Genomic DNA, 17,834 nt, shown 5'->3' with positions numbered 1-17,834 from the left:
ATCATCTTTGCCATAATGATGCTTTTTTCATTATAAAGAAGTACAAGGATTACATAATGATGATAAACAGAGGGCAGGAAGGAAAACTGGATAGGTTGCCGTACTTACCCAATTATATTTATGCAAATCAGTATAAAAGTAAATTTTAAATTGGAAAAATTAATGAATTACCACAAAGCACCTCTTCCATGCATTTGTCTTTAAAAAAAAATTAATAGGAAGCTCTAAACTTGTCCTTACTAAAATCAACAGAAACTGAAATCAATAATTCTAACAGCTGTTACCTGGAATTCTTTGTCACTCAAGATTAGACTTGCAGGTGTTTTCCTTCTCATAATAAAACAGATTTTCCAGATGTTACAATAAGTCTGTTAAAAAGAACAAGTATATACAGCATAAACCATGGAGCTCGTTTCACATATGCACTTTTCCATACTTTTCTTTCCTAAACACAACTCTTTAATACCAAGCAGAGGGTCTACCACTTCCACTCTGGAACTCTGAAACACAGATCTACCATTTTAAACAGAGCATGTGTTTTGTTTAATCGAGTATGTACTCGAGGGCACTCGTGTTTATGAGAACCTTTGACGGAAAGAAATAAAACAAGAGAATGTTTTTATAAGACATTGGCTTGAAAATACATTCTCCTTCTTGGAATGAAAGCTCCTCATAATCTTTTATCTGTACTTTCTTTGGACAAACATTAGTCTGTCCCATACTAAATACTTAGTAAGTCTGCATATTCCAAATGATCATTTGCATATATGCACAGTATGAACACATGCTATGAAAAGAAACATTAAGTAGCTATCCAGGAGAAAAGGAACAGAAAACAAACACTGAAAGGAGAAAATCTGGCCATGAATTGAAAGGAAATATAACATAGAGCCTTTTGCACATAATTAGGCATAAGGAGGCAGCTTTCTGGTTTTCACACTGCTCAGCCCTACACCCTTCTTATGAGTTCCTACTCGTAATTTGATTTTTTTTCAGCCGAACCACCTCTCTTACCACTGCCTGCTTTTGTTCCTATGGCATATTAAAATATTTTGTGTACAGCCCTTGATTCAGTCAGAAATGTGATTAAGCAGGACACCATCAATAAGATTTTGTTACGCCCCCCTTCCAGGGGCCTTCAAAATGCGAGCTGGACAGTTGGTAGCCATCGCTTTAAACCGCCCTCTGTTTTCTGTGAACATACCTGCACCTGACCAGTGTCATGTACCTGAGATCGCAACTCTTGTATGTATGTGGTCTCAAAGGAAGGATATGTAACTTAACCTACAACAAAGCCACTTGCTAGGATAGAACCACACATATGCTAAATTTTATAGATCACAATTTTCTCTTGTATCCCATAATGCTGACTGATCTCCAGGAAGGATTTTATTAAAAGTATTACCCAACTCACGGCACAGTTTAAGAAGGTGGTGGACCTAAAAGTTATACAATTAATTTTTCTTAAACTCTAAGCATTTGTCAGAAAAGCACCCTATTACATTTTTAGCAATTGATGAATAAATATGTGTCTTAATTAATTCTATCAGCAGTTTTTCAAGTCAGCTGTACGGCTCCTCACTATTTTTCTTAACAGGTACCTACAACTCAACCCCAAACGCTGGTGAAAATGGGGCTGCCCAACTCCAAGAGAAGCACTAACCTGGGACATGGGAAAGGCCAACCCAAGAGGAGGGAGGCGAAATAAGGGAGACAAGTGAGCCCCACCAAGGGCAGCTGCGGAGAACAAGCGGAGTGGCAATGAGGAGGGCGTCAATCATTTCGCCTATGGCAAGAGGTTATAAGAAGCCGAGAGCAGACCTGCAGCTGGCAGCCCGTCACTAGCAAACAGCATTCACCTCACGGGCAGCCGCCCCACAGCCCCTCAACCACAACCGCCCTCCGCAGCGCCGGAGGGGGCAGCCTAACGGGTAGCGCCGCCTCGCCGTGCGTATTCCCCCGCAGTGCGCGTGCTCCGCTGCTGCGCATGCGCAGGCTGCGCCGTGGCTTCCTGTCAGTGCGGCGCGGTTCTTACGCGGGAGCGGTTTCGGCTCCGGCTTCTGCTCGGGCGGTGAGCGGCGAGCGGCGAGCGGCGGGTGGGGGTGAGAGGGAGGTCGCGGCCGTCTGGTACTGGCGGAGCGTGAGGCCCGCGGCGACGCGCGGCGGGGTGAGAAAGGAGCTGGACGGGCTCGCGGAGGGAGCAGCGTGCCAGCCCTCGATGGAGCGGGCAGCCTTAAAGCTGCTCCTCCTGGACCCGGGAGACGAAGGCACGCAGAGGTGTAGGGTAGGACCTTCCACGCTGGCCTTCCTGGGAGCCAGGATCGGCGCCCCGCTGAGGATCTCCCTTCCTAGGGGCTGCTGCTTGTGCACGGTGTGGCCCAGGCACGACTTGGTGGACGGGTACCTGCAGGTTGATCTGACCTGCAGCACCGCCGGTGTAACGGCAAGGGACGTGACGGGTCTTACGCTGAGTTTGGGCCAGCTGCAGCTCCTAGCGTACCGCCGGCTAACAAAGGCAACTGTGAGAGTGGTCCTTAAGAGTGCTGCTCTGAAAAAGTCGACTCCCAGAGCAGTGTTGCAGGAGACAGTCAGAGAACTGCTAAGAAATATTTATGTTTCACTTCATTATGTTGTTACTGTTGCCCCAAATCTCGAAAATCCTGTCGTGTGTATTGAAATACTGTCTGTAGACTCTTCGGTGGGTGAAGCTGGATTGATAACCCCCCAGACAAGTGTAAAGATTAAGGAGGTGATCACTTATGAATGGTACAGACATTTATCAGAAGGCACTGCAGAAACTTCGGTTGCAGGACTAGATGATGTGGGAAAGTCTTTGAAAGAAATTATTGATCTGCCTTTCCGCTTTCCAAAGACGTTTAAGAAGCTAGGGCTTTCTGTCCCTAATGGGGTGCTATTAATAGGGCCCCCGGGTGTAGGGAAGACCCTTGTGGTAAAGGCAGTAGCCAAAGAACTGGGTGCGTATCTGTTGTGCACCAGTGGCCTAGCTGTCTATGGTTCAAGACCGGGAGAAAGTGAAGAGAATTTACGAAGAGTCTTTGAAAAGGCCAGAGAAATGGCATATGAAGGCCCAACCATCCTGTTTATTGATGAAATTGATTCTTTATGCCCAAAGCGAGGAGGGTCAAACAATGCTCCTGAAGATCGTATTGTTGCTCAGTTACTAACACTGCTGGATGGTGTTGGTAGTGAGAGTAAAATAGTCATTACAGCAGCAACAAACAGGCCCAATGCCTTAGACCCTGCACTGAGAAGACCTGGGAGATTTGACAGAGAGGTAAGCAAGCCCTGTGATTCATAGGCTCCTTTTCTTTTTTCCTTTTTGAGGTTGTGCAGGGGCAAGTTAATTAAGTAATTTTTAAAATTTTTTCATGTTTGCTGGTCAGATTTCATAGTGGAATTCTACAGGCTTGAGATAGGTCCTGTTCGTTTAGTTTACTGCAGCTTGAGTAAGGTAGGAAGCACATTTTACTGAGGCTGGGAGTTCCAAATACTTGGAAATGGATAAGGGGAGCCTTTATGTTTCTTCCTGATGAAGTCGTGAACCCCTTCTTGAGGGTTTCCTTTTGCTTACAGATGCTTAGCATTACAGACTTTAATCTGGGATTTAAATAAGAAAAATTTAAGATTTGTACGTCTCTCCTTTAAAGTTTATCATGACAGAGAACTAGTAACACATTGTGTCACTGGAATCGGTTGCCCAGAGGGGTTGCGAGTGCTCCATCCCTGGCAGAGTTCAAGGCCAGGCTGGATGAAGCCTTGGGTGGGATGGTTTAGTGTGAGGTGTCCCTGCCTATGGCAGGGGGGTTGGAACTGGATGATCTTGAGGTCCTTTCCAACCCTAACTATTCTATGATTGTGTCAAAAAGTCTATTCAGGTTTCAGTAACAGAGGCTTGGTCTACTCTGGAAAACTTCTAGCCTAATACTCTAAAGAAGAAAGAACACTTGCAGTTACACAATGCACAGTACTTTTGCTTGTGTTGTTTGTTTTGCTCGCACTCCTGGCTCATCCGGTTTAGTGAAGTTCTTTAATGCTTTCACAAGTATAATTTTCATTCTTGAGTTCTTGAGACATATTTTATGGTGGTATTTTACCAGGGTTTTAATGTATGAATGTTTGTCTAATTGATTTTTTTTTTTCTTAATCTAATCCAGTTCTTATGTTGAAAGGAAAGTTATTTCGGTGTTACAATTTACAATAAAATTGCCTTAAATTAGGACTTGATATGCATCAGCTGACAGTGTCTTATGAAGAACTGTTTATGCAAACACTGTTCACACGGAAAATAAGTGTAAATGAAGAGTATTTTAAGTATTTGTCATTTGTATAGTGCTGGTAATGTTTCCTATAAAACTCTTTTAGTTGCAATGTAAGTATGTATAAATCATAAGTAAGCAGTGTAGAGCAGAGACCAAGCTGCTTGCCTATGTCTAGAAAATAAGAGGAATACAGCAAAATACCTATTTAAAGTATGTGTTTGCCGTATTTGATTTAGGTTGTTATTGGGACCCCAACACTTACACAAAGAAGATCCATCCTGCAGTTGCTTACATCTGATATGCCAATTTCTACAGATGTTGATTTGGTTAAACTGGCAGAAATGACAACTGGGTATGTTGGAGCTGACCTTACAGCACTCTGCAGAGAAGCAGCTATGCAAGCTGTGTTCCACAGCTCTTTGGTATGGTTGCATATTAGTCAAGAAGAATGTCATTAATACCTGTACTAGCTTTTCCCCATTAATACTTGGCCTTACTTGGAAAGCTCAGCAAGTTGAAAAACTCACAAATTAAAATACTGAAAATACCAGCTGTCTTATAAACGCAAATATGCTGGTCCTTTCAGCTGTCACCTGAAAATACCACTTTCTCCTTTCTGGTTGAAAAGCTTTGCTGAAATTTTTATCCTTACCTTTTTAGGATTATGCAGAAATTTTAGTCTTTGGCAAACTGAATGATAATGTCCACCAAAGCTGTCTTTTGAAGCTGTTGGTGACTTAGAGTTCTACTTAATAATAACTGCAAATTACAGTTAGGTTGACGCATAAATATAACTGCTAGTGATAATATCTGTTATCATTTGTGTTGTAGAGCCAGGTATAACATTGTTGTAGACACAAGGTAGACAGCTGCCCAGTGTGCAAAAATTTAATTTCTTAGCAATTCTTCAATTCCATATCTATATCAAGTCCTTAATACTCTTGTTATTTAATCTGACTCTTACAAGAACTGAAATACACCACAGATATGTAGGTTTTTTATGTGGAATGGCTTGGTGGAAATTTAACATGATATTTGCAGAATTACCAGAGTCAGAGAATCTACAGAGGATCTGTACAGAGAATTTTCCTATCCCTGTCTTCACTCAGGGATAGGAAAAAAGAGAGCATCGTATCTCTAAAAGTTGCATCTCCTCCAGATGCCTTACAAATACTGAAAATAATAAAATAATTTGAGCCTGCTATCCCCAAAAGATGTAGATGTACAAATGAAAATAGTAAGTAGGTGGCCTGTTTGCCTTGAGAACTGGAAGCACTTTTGTAAAATGCTTCTTAGTTCTGTTACTGCATCTGTTGTTTCATAATGGTATTTTATAGCCTATTTGAGATAATGCCTTACTTTCTGTGGTAAAAATGGATGTTAGAACATTTTTGTTTGTATTCAAGACAGTCTAGGATTAGGTATATAGTAACCCTGAAACTAGCAACCACTTGACTTAGCAGATCACTGTCTAATGGAGCTATAATTCAGGGAACAGTAGTTTTTTCTAAACCATTAATTTCTGTTAACTTATTTTTTTTTCCTGTGTAAAAACTTGCCACTAAAGAGACTACTTTGTATTACAGGTTTGTGTCTGCAGTGCTTAAGCTTGTTAGGGTGAGAATTTGTTGTTTCATTAGTTGCATTTGACTTTTTGTGAAGTATTTTGCATACTAATGTAGCATTGTAAGTTACTGTGTAAAAATATTGTTAATATGCTTTATCTGTATTTTTTCAGGATTCAGCGAAAACCGTGATTAACATGGCAGATTTCCAGGAAGCTTTTAAAAAAACTCAGCCATCCTCTTTTCGAAGTGCAATTGGACTAACAGAGTGTAAACCTGTCACTTGGGAGCAAATTGGTGGTCTTGAAGATGTGAAATTAAAGTTAAAACAGGTAATAAGACAAATCCAACTAGTTTCTAATAGCCATGTCCTCCAAGGTGTTCTGTATGCTACATGATGGAAATGAATTCTCTTTCAAATTACTTTACTACATTTTGTATTTCATAGAATCACAGAATTATTTGGGTTGGAAGGGACCTTAAATATCATCTAGTTCCAGTCCCCTGCTATGGGCAGGGACACCATGCACTAAACGACGTTGCTCAAAGCCCTGTCCAAACTGGCCTTGAACGCATCTGGGGTTGAGGCAGCCATAACTTCCCTGGGCAACCTGTTCCAGTGCCTCACCACCCTCACAGTAAAGAATATAGAATCATAGAATAGTTAGGGTTGGAAAGGACCTTTAAGATCATCTAGTTACATCTCACACTAAACCATACCACCCAGGGCTTTATCCAACCTGGCCTAATATACAACCTCTTCCTAATATCTAAACTAAATCTCTCTTTTAGTTTAAAACCATTCCCTCTTGTCCTATCCCTGCATGCTCTTGTAAGAAGTCCCTCACCAGATTCCTTGCAGGCCCCATTTAGGTATTGGAAGGCTGTTATAAGATCTCCCCGGAGCCTTTTCATCTTCAGGCTGAACAAGTCTAACTCTCTCAGCCTGTTTTCATAGGAGAGGTGCTCCAGCTCTCAGAGCATCTCAAGGTCTCCTCTGGACTCGCTCAAGCAGATCCATGTCCTTCTTTGTGCTGGGGGCCCCAGAGCTGAACACAGTACTCCAGGAGACTGGAAACCAGGAGAGGTCTCACAAGAGTGGAGTAGAAAGGGAGAATCACCTCCCTTCACCTGCTGGTCACACTCCTTTTGATGCAACCCAGTTTCTGGGCTGCGAGCACGCACTCATGTTGAGCTGCTTGTCAACCGACGCCCCCAGCTCCTCCTCAAGACTGCTCTCAGTCCATTCTCTGCTTAGCCTGTATTTGTGCTTAGGATTGCCCAGACCATTTATTTTAAAACATTTTTTTATATTTTTATACTTCATTAAGATATTGCAGCGTTTGTTAGAACTCTTCTAACAAGGTGTCACTCCCAACTGTAGTATCATGGGAAAATAAGCATGGTTTTGAGTAGCTGAAAAACACTTGACTTGCATCCAGAGAACTTGGCCATTCCTGAATGTGTAGCCAGAGACAACTTTTGTCTCTCATCTCTCAAGAATTGCATTTTGTTCTGTTTGAGAGGACACTTTAAGAAGGGAGCACTATAGGAAGAAAGACCAAGCTAGTATTCTTTGATTTCAAATTAATGTTTCTACCAAGGGAAGGTAATAATATGCTCTGCAGTGTTATTGATTGCCTATGAATTCTAGTTCTGTTACTAAGAATGTCATCACATTTTATGTATTGACAGAGTGTTGAGTGGCCTATGAAATTTCCTCAAGCATTTGCTAGGATGGGCCTGTCTCATCCAAAGGGTATTCTTCTCTATGGGCCATCGGGGTGTGCCAAAACCACGTTGGTGAAGGCTCTGGCCACAAGTTGTCACTGTTCCTTTCTCTCTGTAAGTGGTGCTGACCTCTTCTCTCCTTATGTTGGAGATTCAGAGAAGATTTTGTCTCAGGTACAGTTTTTAATTTGTATAAGGCCTGAAGGTTATTTTTTGCTTGATTTTTGTGATTGTCTAAATTTTGTTACTGAAAAGATGATAGTTAAAGCTCTCATCTGATTATTAAATAAGATAGCTTTCAGATACAGTTGTATATAAACTGAGAATCTAGCCCTAAAATTATACAAGCTTTAAACTTTTAATGTATTTCTACCCTTTTGTTTTCAGTTCATTTAAGAATGTAAGTAAGACCTTGCCTATAGTAAATGTAAGCCAGAACAGCTCCTGTGAATCTTTGAGTGTATCTTTAAATTTAAGTGAAATACAGAGTATGTGTAAATAGGTGTTTTCTCCTTACCTGACAGAATGTATGTACTGATGTTTTACTTTATTAATATTTTTAAAAAAGGTGTTTCGCCAAGCAAGAGCAAGTGCTCCAGCAATAATATTCCTAGATGAGATTGACTCTATCTTGGGATCTCGGTCACACTGCAAAACTAGCCATGGTGTCTCAGAGCGGGTTCTTTCCGTTCTTCTCAATGAGTTGGATGGTATTGGGCTGAAAGTCACAGAAAGAAGAGGAAGCAAACTGCAGCTTGAGGGTCAATGTCAAGAACAAAGTGATGAGGAAAGAAAGGTATTTATATTCCCTTTTCTGTATAGGAAGGATGATAAATGCTGTCCAGTTGTTCCAAAAATTTTAGCTGTTCACTCACACTTCTTCACCTTAAACTTCAAGCTTAAGAATATGCAAGATACTCTTTTATTCTGTCATAACTTCTAAAACATACTGTATATAGACTGATAACTTTTTACATACACTGTTCTTCAATGTGACTTTGAATAAAATACACAGGCTAAAGAGCATTACTAGTTGGTCTTCATCTTCTATCACAAAAATCCTCTTGCTTGACAGTAAGGTTATTTTTTAGATTGTGTTATTTTTACTATTATACAGGTTCCTTCCTGGACTTACCTTTTACCCCTGCTTTATTTGCAGTGCTTTCTCATACACAATTTATACAAAACCCAAACATACATTTCTTCCTTGTCACTTAATCTGGCCCGCACCAAGGCAGTTTTTTACCTGAAGAAAAATAAAATACTAATACTGAAAGGAAAGTTACTGCATGTAAAGATATATCATCTTTTTGTCCTTCCCGTTTCCTCGTTAGTAGTTAGATATTACCTAAAGATACTAGTTATCTTAACCGTTTTGCACTAATGTGTTTATATCATCTCTTAGCTAGAGTTTCATGAAAGTTTGAACAAGGATTTCATGGTAGTTGCTGCAACTAATAGACCAGATATGTTGGATGATGCCTTACTGCGTCCTGGAAGGCTAGACAAGGTCATCTATATTCCACCTCCGGATCTGAAGGTGATGTATTGCAAAGCCATACTTGGATTTAAATGGAGAGGTATTGATTGCCAGCACACTCTTAAGAGCAAATGGGGACATATTCCTGTAATAAATACATTTAACAACTGATGGATGATTCAGTAAACTTCAGGTACAATGAAGAATCTTAAAGAGGAATAATCGCATTTATGATTTAAACACCAGTAATATTTGACATGGTGTATGTAGCTATACTGTCACATACAGAAAACAGACAAAATCTGGTAGAATTCTGTATTTACAAAATCAAGCTGCAGTTTATAAAGTACCAGAACAAGTTGTCTGTCCTTGCTTCAAATCATTCTTTTGGCCTGTCCCCAAAAGTAGTGTAGCTACTTCTTGTGAACTTCACCAAAAACATGTTGAGCCAAAGCAGACCAAATATGTACTCCTTAGTCTAAAGTATTGGTTATTCATGAAGTAATGGGTAATCACGAATAGCAGACTTTAATATGTGAGATAATACTCTTACGGTTATGGTTATCTCCATTAATAGCATTTTATTCGTTCTTCCACCAAAACTTAAGTAGTTTTGGTACTCTTCTTGATTTTCATTAGTTCTAATTTCTAATTTGGTACTGCTTTGGAGAACAATTAATTCTTTGTTTGGTTTTGTTGTATAAAATGCACCATCCTACAGGGAAGGCTTTCCATTTTGAAAATCTGCACAGAAAAAATTCCATTAGAAACTGATGTGTCGTTACAAGACGTGGCAGTTCTAACAGACCTCTTCTCTGGAGCTGATATTGAAAATCTGTGCAAGGAGGTAAGAAATATTTGTGGTTGCATGAATCTGTTGACATAAACTGCAAAGTAAACCTTTCAATGAAAAAAGAGAGCTAGCTCATAGATGTTACCAAGCCATCTATATATGGATTCTTTCAGTTTGTAATGAAAATACAAAGAGAAGGAATAAAGCTGAAGAACCTAATAAGGGCTAATTCTTTAAATAAAAAAGCCAAATAAGAATAAAAGCTTTCTGTGATAATTTACTAGAAGTTAAGGACTTGTACCACCCTTTGTGTTACATGGCCCTTTGTAATCCAGACTTGCACCTAAATGAATTGTAATCTGTGTACAGCAAGCAACTTTAGCATTTTTAACTGAAATGAGTACATGCTGTCAAGGCTAGAGAGAAAAAAAAAAAGAGAAGATAAATCTTGTAAGTATTTGAGATGAGTTGCATAAAAGACAAAAGACTGGGAGGAAAATCCGGTAACTTAAGTTATCTAAGATATTGTCTAATCCAGACAAAGTTAATGTAAGAGTTGCAGTGATTTTATTTGATGTTGTATCTATTGTTCAATAACCATAAACTATATGATGCTGCTTTCAGATGCTTTACCTGAAATTTTGTTTGGTGTAAAATATTTTAGACTATTTACAATAATTTCTTTGCCAGTTAAAACATGATAAGCATTTTAAGTTGTTCCTTTTTTTTTCTTTTAAAGGCTGCTTTGTTGGCGCTGCAAGAGAATGGACTTGAAGTGACTGCTGTAAAACATGAGCATTTTGTAAAGTCATTGAGGACTGTAAAACCATCCTTAAACATGAAAGACTTGGAATTTTATGAGAAAATCTATACTTTAAAATTAGCCTCCTGAAACAAAAAGGAGGATATAGCATAGGTGTTCTTAAATACGTCACAAAGATTTTGCAGTGGCTTACATCTTTCCTGCTTTTTAATACTGTACTTTTTTTTTTTTTGTACCTTTATTTTTGTACTGTAGTTTTCAGTGTGTAAAATTTCACTTGAAAAAAAATCAGTGATTTTGGTAATGGAGAATAAATGAAAATCTTGTTTCATTTGGCTAGGTTTCCATGTAGAAACAAATAATAAGATTCTTAGATAAAGCACTGTGGAACAGCTTACTGCTACTGTAGATTTCCTAGTTCTCAGTACAAACACTGGCATAATAATACTGAATTTAAAATATGTTGTGAAGTTCCTAAAGGAGAATGAGAGAAGCTTTCTGACTGTTAAATAGGAAGAAGTCCCACACTGTGGAAAATGTCAGGTGTTTTATATGTGCGTATCTACAGACTTACTTTCTGACAAGCAGGTTCCAAAACATAGTGATGGTGAAAAGGCTGTCAGTGCTTAATACCTTGTTGTAGGTTTAGAGTCTGGGTTTTGAGGAATAATTTTAGCTCAGTTACTGATCTCTATACTAACAGTTGGATTGAGTAAGCAGTCTGAGTTACTAAGTCTGTAATTAAGCTATAATTCTTCAGAGAAGGAAGCTTGCTTTAAAACTCTTTCTGCAGAATTCTTTTCCTCACCCAATCATTCTTTGTCAATACATTTTTATAGGTCATCTTCTAAAATAAGTAGATATATCAAGAGAAATTGTCATTGTATGTATAAAAGTATGCATTTTAACTTACCAGGTAGGAAGCTTTTAAATACTTTTTTCCTTTTCCCTATGAAACTGTTGGTGAACAACTCCACTGTCAAAGATAATTGCTTATTTCAGCTGAGGTTCTTAAGTCATTAACGAGTATTTCCTTCTCAAAACATGGGCGCCATGCTACAGGACAGTTTACAGTGAGATGGATCACAAAAGGAAGTTCCAAGGCAGTTAGTGACTGTGGGGGGCAAAAGGGGGAGTAGGCATTGTAACTTAGGAAAGGGTTCAGATATAAATGACTGTCCTACAGCTTGGTGGCTTTGATCACCATTTTCTGAGGCGGGACCATCCTGCTGCTTTATTGCTGGTAACAATTAGGCCAGTGCCAATGAGCTTTCCAGACACCCAAAGGTTTCTTCACAGCAATGCTGGAGATAAAGTATGAAAACGTTCAAGGTAGCTCTCTGGTTTGCTTTCAAGGTTTTTTTTTAGTGTTGCTTTAGAATAGACAGACCTGAATGTTGTGAGGACAGCAAACTGCTGTCAGCTTCTGTCTTTCAGGCATGCTCATGCCTAACTTCTGTACTCACTGCCTAGAAGGACCAGTGGAACAAATTGTGCCTACTGTGTTCCTTTCTTGCTATGGGGAGCCAGCCAGAGTATGCAGTAAGGGAAACCTCTCCTTCGTTTTAATGCTTTACAGTGGGCAAGAGGGAAAGGGAGAAGCTGGTTTACAGGAGTTGTCTGCAGGCACCACGCACCTCCAGCCTGCCCCTAGTGGGAGTTCTCAGCCAGGGGCACTGGGAAGGTAGGAGCTGCGTAACACAATAGAGTGGCTGTGGCCTGGGCCTGGCTGGAGCTGCCCTTGCAGGAAAACGGACATCAGTCTCCTGGCCACTGAACGCGCCTTGCCTGTGCTTTTGCCTCGATACCTTGTTCTTTAGGCAGCTGCCTGGATAAAGAGACAAACACGAAGATGAAGGACGAATGGAGAAGCAAAGTTCAGTAGTGCCACAGCAGGGAGCGGAGGCGCTGCTGGAGAAAACGAGTCCACTCCGCAGTTCCCCGTGGAGGACTGGCACGCCGCGGGGCGGCGCTGCTCGCTCCGGCCGTTGGGGGGCGCCCTGCCTGCGGGGTGCTGCGCGGCGGGCGTTGTCCCGCCTACGTGACCTGGAGTACGGGCCGCGCTCAGCGGCGGGGCTGCGCGTATATAATGCGGAGCGCAGGGCTCGCCAGCGTTGAGCCTTTCGGCAGCGCTGCCGCTCCCCGTGTGCCTGCCAGGTAACGGAGGCGTCGTGCCTTCTCCCTCGGGTACCGCAGGCAGGGGGTCCCGTCCCGGGGCGCCGTAACGGAGAGCCGTTTGTTACAGGTCCGCGGCTGCCGCGATAATGAAAACGAGCTTCTTCCACATAATCAAAACAAAAACAGAAGTAAGTTTGTCATAGGCGTTGGTTCTGAGATAACCCTCTTGGCTGGGGAATGCAGCTGGCTCCAGCAGGCACACGGGTTGGCATTTAATAATCAGCGGTTTATAGAGGAGCTGGGGATGGCAAGGGAGGTACGCGGGTTGCGAGTCATGCCCTGGAGCTGAAGTGTGTGAGCGGTAATGTGCAGCTCGCACACCTGAAGAGCTAATCCCATCTCACTGCTTGGAGCCCTCACTCCCCTTACTCATGGCTCCATAGGCAGGACACTAGTTCAACTTTTGTCTCTGTTTTGTGTCTTTCAGCTCATTCCCCTGGCTGGAATAATATCCTTCGCAGCTATTGGGGCATTCTCTTTTTCCATCTATTCCCTATTCTGCAAATCTGATGTGATGTAAGCAAAAACTTACTGCTTGGAGTTCACCCTAACCTTCTTTTGTTCAACAGAGGTGTTTGACCATCATGTTTTGTACCAAAAAAGTGCCATATGGATGTTCCAGACTCCTAATAACAATTAAGATACTGCAGATTGTAAATACTGAAGAATTTCATTAATTTAAAGCATATTCTGAATTATTTCATAACTAGATTTAATAATTATATTATTTGCTTTAGTTGTAATAGCTTTTAAATGTGCTTATAAAGAATTTCCACTAATCAGGATAGTTGGATGGCATGCACATACGTTGCAACCAGGCTGTTGGCTTGTATATGAAGAATGTTTGACAATATGAACTTAGAATAATTTAATATTGTAATGACTTGGCTAATAATTGGAGCTAACTCCTATACTCTTTTGGGAACTTCTATATTCAAAGTGATAGGAATAGGTATTTTGCCTGCCAGGGTAAGAATCCCCTTTGTCTTTTGTGTCCTTGTTCAGTTTTGATTTTTCAGCTTGCTTCCCTTATGATAATACCTACTTGAACAATGTTGGCTTGTTTGGTGATTTGGAAGCCACAAATAAAGCAAGACATTATTTATATTAAAATATAAATGCCCAAAGCTGTAAACTTGTGTTTCAGGGAACTATTTACTTACATTAAGAGTTCTACTGACAGTAGACAGCTCTTATAGGAAACATATATGCAAGATTACACCCTAAAACATAATACCTGTTTTGCTTTATCTTCTCTTAAAGCATTAACAAGAGTAGCAATCCAGAACCATGGGAAACTGTTGATGCTACCAAGCCTCAGAAGGTAATTTGTACAAATAATATAGTCAATGCAAATAACATACATTTTCAACACAATGAGTATTTTTTAAATGTGGAAAATCTAGCAAAATATAATAATATATAAAATTAAAAAAAATAATTAGAAAACCTGAAGAACAATACAAATGCTAAGCTGATGTGTGTCTATTTAAAAGTAGCACTAACTGCTTAATTTATTACTTCACATAAATTATCTTCCCTGTATTACTTAATAAAGGGGATAAAGCTGTTACATTCTAGGTCTGATCATGAATTTATGGTGTACTTCTGGTTCATATCCTGCACCTGCTCCCTGCAATATCCATTTACTCAATTCCATTGATAACAATGGAAATTCAGAATATAGAGGAAATGATCATTAATGCCTTGTTACTGAATTACAAAATTGCCTAAGAATGTTTTGAGTACTGCAGCCTGAAGGAAAAAATCTTATTTTAGAATAGCATCTAGGAAAAAGAAAAATAAAACTGTTTTAATTATCAGTTATTTAATATCCAAGTGATTTTGTTCAACAGATTATTAAATAGGTCATTAGCTGCCATTTTTGTTTGCTTCTGAAGTGAAAATGTAAAGCTACTAGAAATCCTTTGTGGATAAGTTGATGCATGATATGAGGGGATTTTGCTAATTTCACTGATATTTTCCTGTTAATTTCTTGCAGCTATTAACAGTCCGTCAGAAATGGAAACCTATAGAAGAGCTGGAAAGTGTCAAAAAGCTTACGAAGTAACAAGTTTCTGTTGCCTCAAAAAGGTACCCTATGAATCTAGTGGAACCACTTCTGCACAAACTTGACTACTGAAATCAGTGTGCGGAAATGCTTCTGCTACATTTTTAGGGGCTCCCCACATTTTTTTGGAATCTGGATGAGGAGTTCCATATCTCTTTAGAAGCTGGCATGCAACATGCAGTCCAAAAATCTGTCTCAAATAATTGATTTTCTGTGGGCATTGATGTCAAATGTTGACTATTCAGATGTTAATTATAGCTGGAAAAGCCTTCACACTTTGTGTGGAATATTGGTTTTCTCAAAAACATTAATGTTGTATATATTTTAAATATATTTTAAAATTACATCTTTACAACATTCCATGAAAATTTGATAAATGGAGATTACCCAAAAGCCCTTCTAAATTGGGATTCCTGATCTGCTCCCACTCTATGCTGTATTTCAATGCTTTATACTGACCAAATAGTCATCATAGCCAGAGGATGTCTTTGTATGGCAACGTATGTGGTCATAAAGTATATTAGCGTTTGTTTTCTGTGTTAGATGTGATGACTGTTAAAGTCAAAACTGATGTTTGACTGCTAATATTAAAACTTATACATGCACTCATCTTAATTCATTGAGGAGTCCAGTAGGTTATTTATGGTGTATTTGAGATTATAGGATTAGAACATCAGAATTAAGCATGAGTAAAAGGGAACTGGAAATGAGGTAATTTCTGTTGTATTTAAATACTGTTCATGTTTCAATTTAGAAAAAGTTACTAGAGTTTGGAAATGAGCATTATCCAAAATTAATTACATAATGTTAATTCTTCTTGTGCAAGGTGTTTCATGTGGAAGCTTAAATGAGCTGCACCATTAACAATACTTTTAAGCATTTCTAGATATATGCTATTGGGGACATCTGCTTTAACAAAGAGAAAATAACAGATTAAGTTAGGAATGGCTCTGTGAAGAGCCAGTTCTGCTTTAAGACTCTGTGTTTTCTTAGGGGTTGGCCAGGGTAGGAATGTCATGGGGCAGACCCCCAGTACATTAATGAGGCAATACATATATCCAATGGTACAACAGTCCTTTTGTGGATATTTTCTGTATGTGTCCCCTTCCAAGCAGTTTCACAATATACTACAGTTTCTTTAACAACAGGTGTTCAGAATGCATGTTCCTTTCTGTGGGGAAGAAAGCAAAAGTGAAACAACTGCTAACTGGAAAAAGTCCCTGTGAGTAATAAGGAAGTGCTTTAGGTTACTCTGGTGCAGCGTAGACAACTTAGCTTAGTAAAGCTGTCTCCTGAATTTTAAGGTGGTTTGACTTCAGGAGCTTTAAGTTTACTTAAGATTTATTGATGCTGAGGAAAAAAAAAAGTTATCCCATACTTGTGTGCAGATGCAGCGTAAATATCAAGTAAGGATGACTCAGCAGTGTCTTATGCTTTAGAGTAAGAGGAACTACAAGACTTCCGAATACATTCATAGCTTTCGTTTTAAGGAATGATATTACAAGATGATTGGACAGCATATAACCACAGGAATCCAGGGCTCAGAAGAATACAAGTTCAAGTATTTTAATAGAAATATTTTTAAGTATTTTCTGTAAGTTATTCTGTATTTCTGTTGGATTGTATCAAAACAAAAAGTGTGTTCTGAATTGATTAATGAATTAAAATAGCTTGTTCTTCAGTAAACTACTTGTATGGTCTGTATGTACTGTGACCAAGTATCTGTCAGCATTAGGGAAATAAGTGTGTTAGGGTTTGAGGGTGTTTTTTTGCCTTTTTTTGTTTGTTTGTTTTTTGGTTTTTTGTTTTTTGGGTTTTTTTTTACTCAAGTACTTTTCAGTGGTGTCCTCCATTACAGCATTAAGCAGCATGATTGCTATGGGTTATGGGTGTTGCTTCCCTCATCTGTCCTAAGGTAGTGGAATGTTTTGTGTTACTAGTTGCTTTTTTTGTTAGTATAGATTTGTGGGGAGAGTTTTCACATAATGTGAGAAATCAAAATATTTTCATGCTCTTCAAAAGGATTATAAAATGCTGAACAAATGAATTGTTCTCGGGACAATTTTATTTGTTCTTGGACTCCTGCAAATAATCTTGCTCCTGCATAAATGAGTGTTTTTTAAGTAGAGCAAGCTAAGAGCAATTACTGTATCTCCTCCCTCAACTATTCAACATAAAACTATAAAGCAATATACAAATTATTTCCTTATTCTACTAACATCAGTTAAGACATTAAAGACTTAACTGGCTGAATTTTATGAGCTTTTATGAGAACAATAAGATTTCCATGTCATGTGTTACTCCAACCCCTGACTTTTTATTCCATGGACAATTTAGAGGCCGCTGAAATTGTTTAACAACTTTTTTACTTCTCTCCAAACTGTTCTATTTTCCCTCCTGCTCCATTTTGTTCTTCATTTTGTTTTGGTTTTTAAACAATCACTATCTTTGCGCACCCTCTTTAGTACTTTTCCATGGAACTATACAACTTCCAACTTTATATGAATTACAAAGCTAAAGTGCTTACTGGCTTGTTACATTTGTCAAATATAGATTAGAAACCATTAGAAGTGTTTGTTGAGTGATTCTAATTGCCATTAGAAATATATCATTAGAATCTATGGTCATGCTTTTCAAAAGCCAATTGCATTAAAGCAGTATACTTGTAAACAGCTTTCTGGAAGAACAGAAGGTTGCTTTCTGCAGTATACATGTAATTATTAATAAATAACTTTTTTTTTTTGTTCTTAAAATAGTACTTAAAGGCCTGAACCACAGAACTTGTGTTGTCACAGTTAGCCAAGAGCTGTGTTGTTTCCCATTTGGTTTTCTTTACGTACAATAGCCCTGGTGTCAGCATTTTTCTGTCTGATGCCCCCTACCCACTGCATTTTGCTGCTGCAGGTTGCTATTAGTATAGTACTCAACTGACTAGTTATTTCATTGGGGCGTGTGGTTTCTGTTGAAAATAGT

At 39.2% G+C, this 17,834-nt stretch overlaps 2 protein-coding genes and 1 long non-coding RNA gene across 5 annotated transcripts in view; 2 read left to right on the top strand and 1 right to left on the bottom strand.

Moving 5' to 3' along the window:
- Positions 1–1,917, bottom strand: part of LOC136018848 (uncharacterized) — a 30,686-nt gene extending 28,769 nt beyond the window's left edge. The window contains exons 1-2 of the long non-coding RNA XR_010614611.1: positions 1,664–1,917; positions 285–368 (exon numbers count right to left, since the gene is read on the bottom strand). This is a non-coding gene — a long non-coding RNA (uncharacterized LOC136018848). The remainder of the gene's footprint in view (positions 1–284; positions 369–1,663) is intronic.
- A 163-nt stretch (positions 1,918–2,080) lies between these two features.
- Positions 2,081–11,524, top strand: AFG2B (AFG2 AAA ATPase homolog B). 3 transcript variants are annotated; one of them, XM_065688457.1, is made up of 8 exons: positions 2,081–3,295; positions 4,517–4,702; positions 6,019–6,177; positions 7,541–7,750; positions 8,145–8,372; positions 8,982–9,116; positions 9,778–9,903; positions 10,589–11,524. In XM_065688457.1, the coding sequence occupies exons 1-8, from the start codon at positions 2,219–2,221 to the stop codon at positions 10,739–10,741; spliced, it is 2,274 nt and encodes a 757-aa protein (XP_065544529.1). In that variant the 5' UTR covers positions 2,081–2,218; the 3' UTR covers positions 10,742–11,524. The 3 variants fall into 3 exon arrangements, with proteins under 3 accessions (XP_065544529.1, XP_065544530.1, XP_065544531.1); XM_065688458.1 differs by lacking the exon at positions 4,517–4,702; XM_065688459.1 differs by lacking the exons at positions 9,778–9,903; positions 10,589–11,524 and having other exon boundaries at positions 8,986–9,085.
- A 1,104-nt stretch (positions 11,525–12,628) lies between these two features.
- On the top strand, positions 12,629–16,547 carry C8H15orf48 (chromosome 8 C15orf48 homolog). The gene is made up of 5 exons (XM_065688729.1): positions 12,629–12,769; positions 12,858–12,918; positions 13,218–13,306; positions 14,054–14,114; positions 14,793–16,547. The coding sequence occupies exons 1-5, from the start codon at positions 12,702–12,704 to the stop codon at positions 14,859–14,861; spliced, it is 348 nt and encodes a 115-aa protein (XP_065544801.1). The 5' UTR covers positions 12,629–12,701; the 3' UTR covers positions 14,862–16,547.
- Positions 16,548–17,834: the final 1,287 nt, after the last annotated feature.

Source organism: Lathamus discolor, chromosome 8 (assembly GCF_037157495.1).
Source record: "Lathamus discolor isolate bLatDis1 chromosome 8, bLatDis1.hap1, whole genome shotgun sequence".
Taxonomy (NCBI): Eukaryota; Metazoa; Chordata; class Aves; order Psittaciformes; family Psittacidae; genus Lathamus; species Lathamus discolor.
The sequence above is the reverse complement of the archived record's forward strand: the minus strand, read 5'-3'. Positions and strand labels throughout refer to the sequence as shown.

What these genes read in the sequence shown, in the direction of transcription:
- AFG2B (XM_065688457.1), top strand. Translation starts at nt 2,219, where the DNA reads ATGGAGCGGGCAGCCTTAAAGCTGCTCCTCCTGGACCCGGGAGACGAA. An exon ending in CTGTGTTCCACAGCTCTTTG is followed by an intron (nt 4,703 to 6,018) that starts GTATGGTTGCAT and finishes GTATTTTTTCAG; the next exon opens with GATTCAGCGAAAACCGTGAT. An exon ending in AAAGTGATGAGGAAAGAAAG is followed by an intron (nt 8,373 to 8,981) that starts GTATTTATATTC and finishes ATCATCTCTTAG; the next exon opens with CTAGAGTTTCATGAAAGTTT.
- C8H15orf48 (XM_065688729.1), top strand. Translation starts at nt 12,702, where the DNA reads ATGCGGAGCGCAGGGCTCGCCAGCGTTGAGCCTTTCGGCAGCGCTGCC. An exon ending in GCTCCCCGTGTGCCTGCCAG is followed by an intron (nt 12,770 to 12,857) that starts GTAACGGAGGCG and finishes CGTTTGTTACAG; the next exon opens with GTCCGCGGCTGCCGCGATAA. An exon ending in TAATCAAAACAAAAACAGAA is followed by an intron (nt 12,919 to 13,217) that starts GTAAGTTTGTCA and finishes TGTGTCTTTCAG; the next exon opens with CTCATTCCCCTGGCTGGAAT.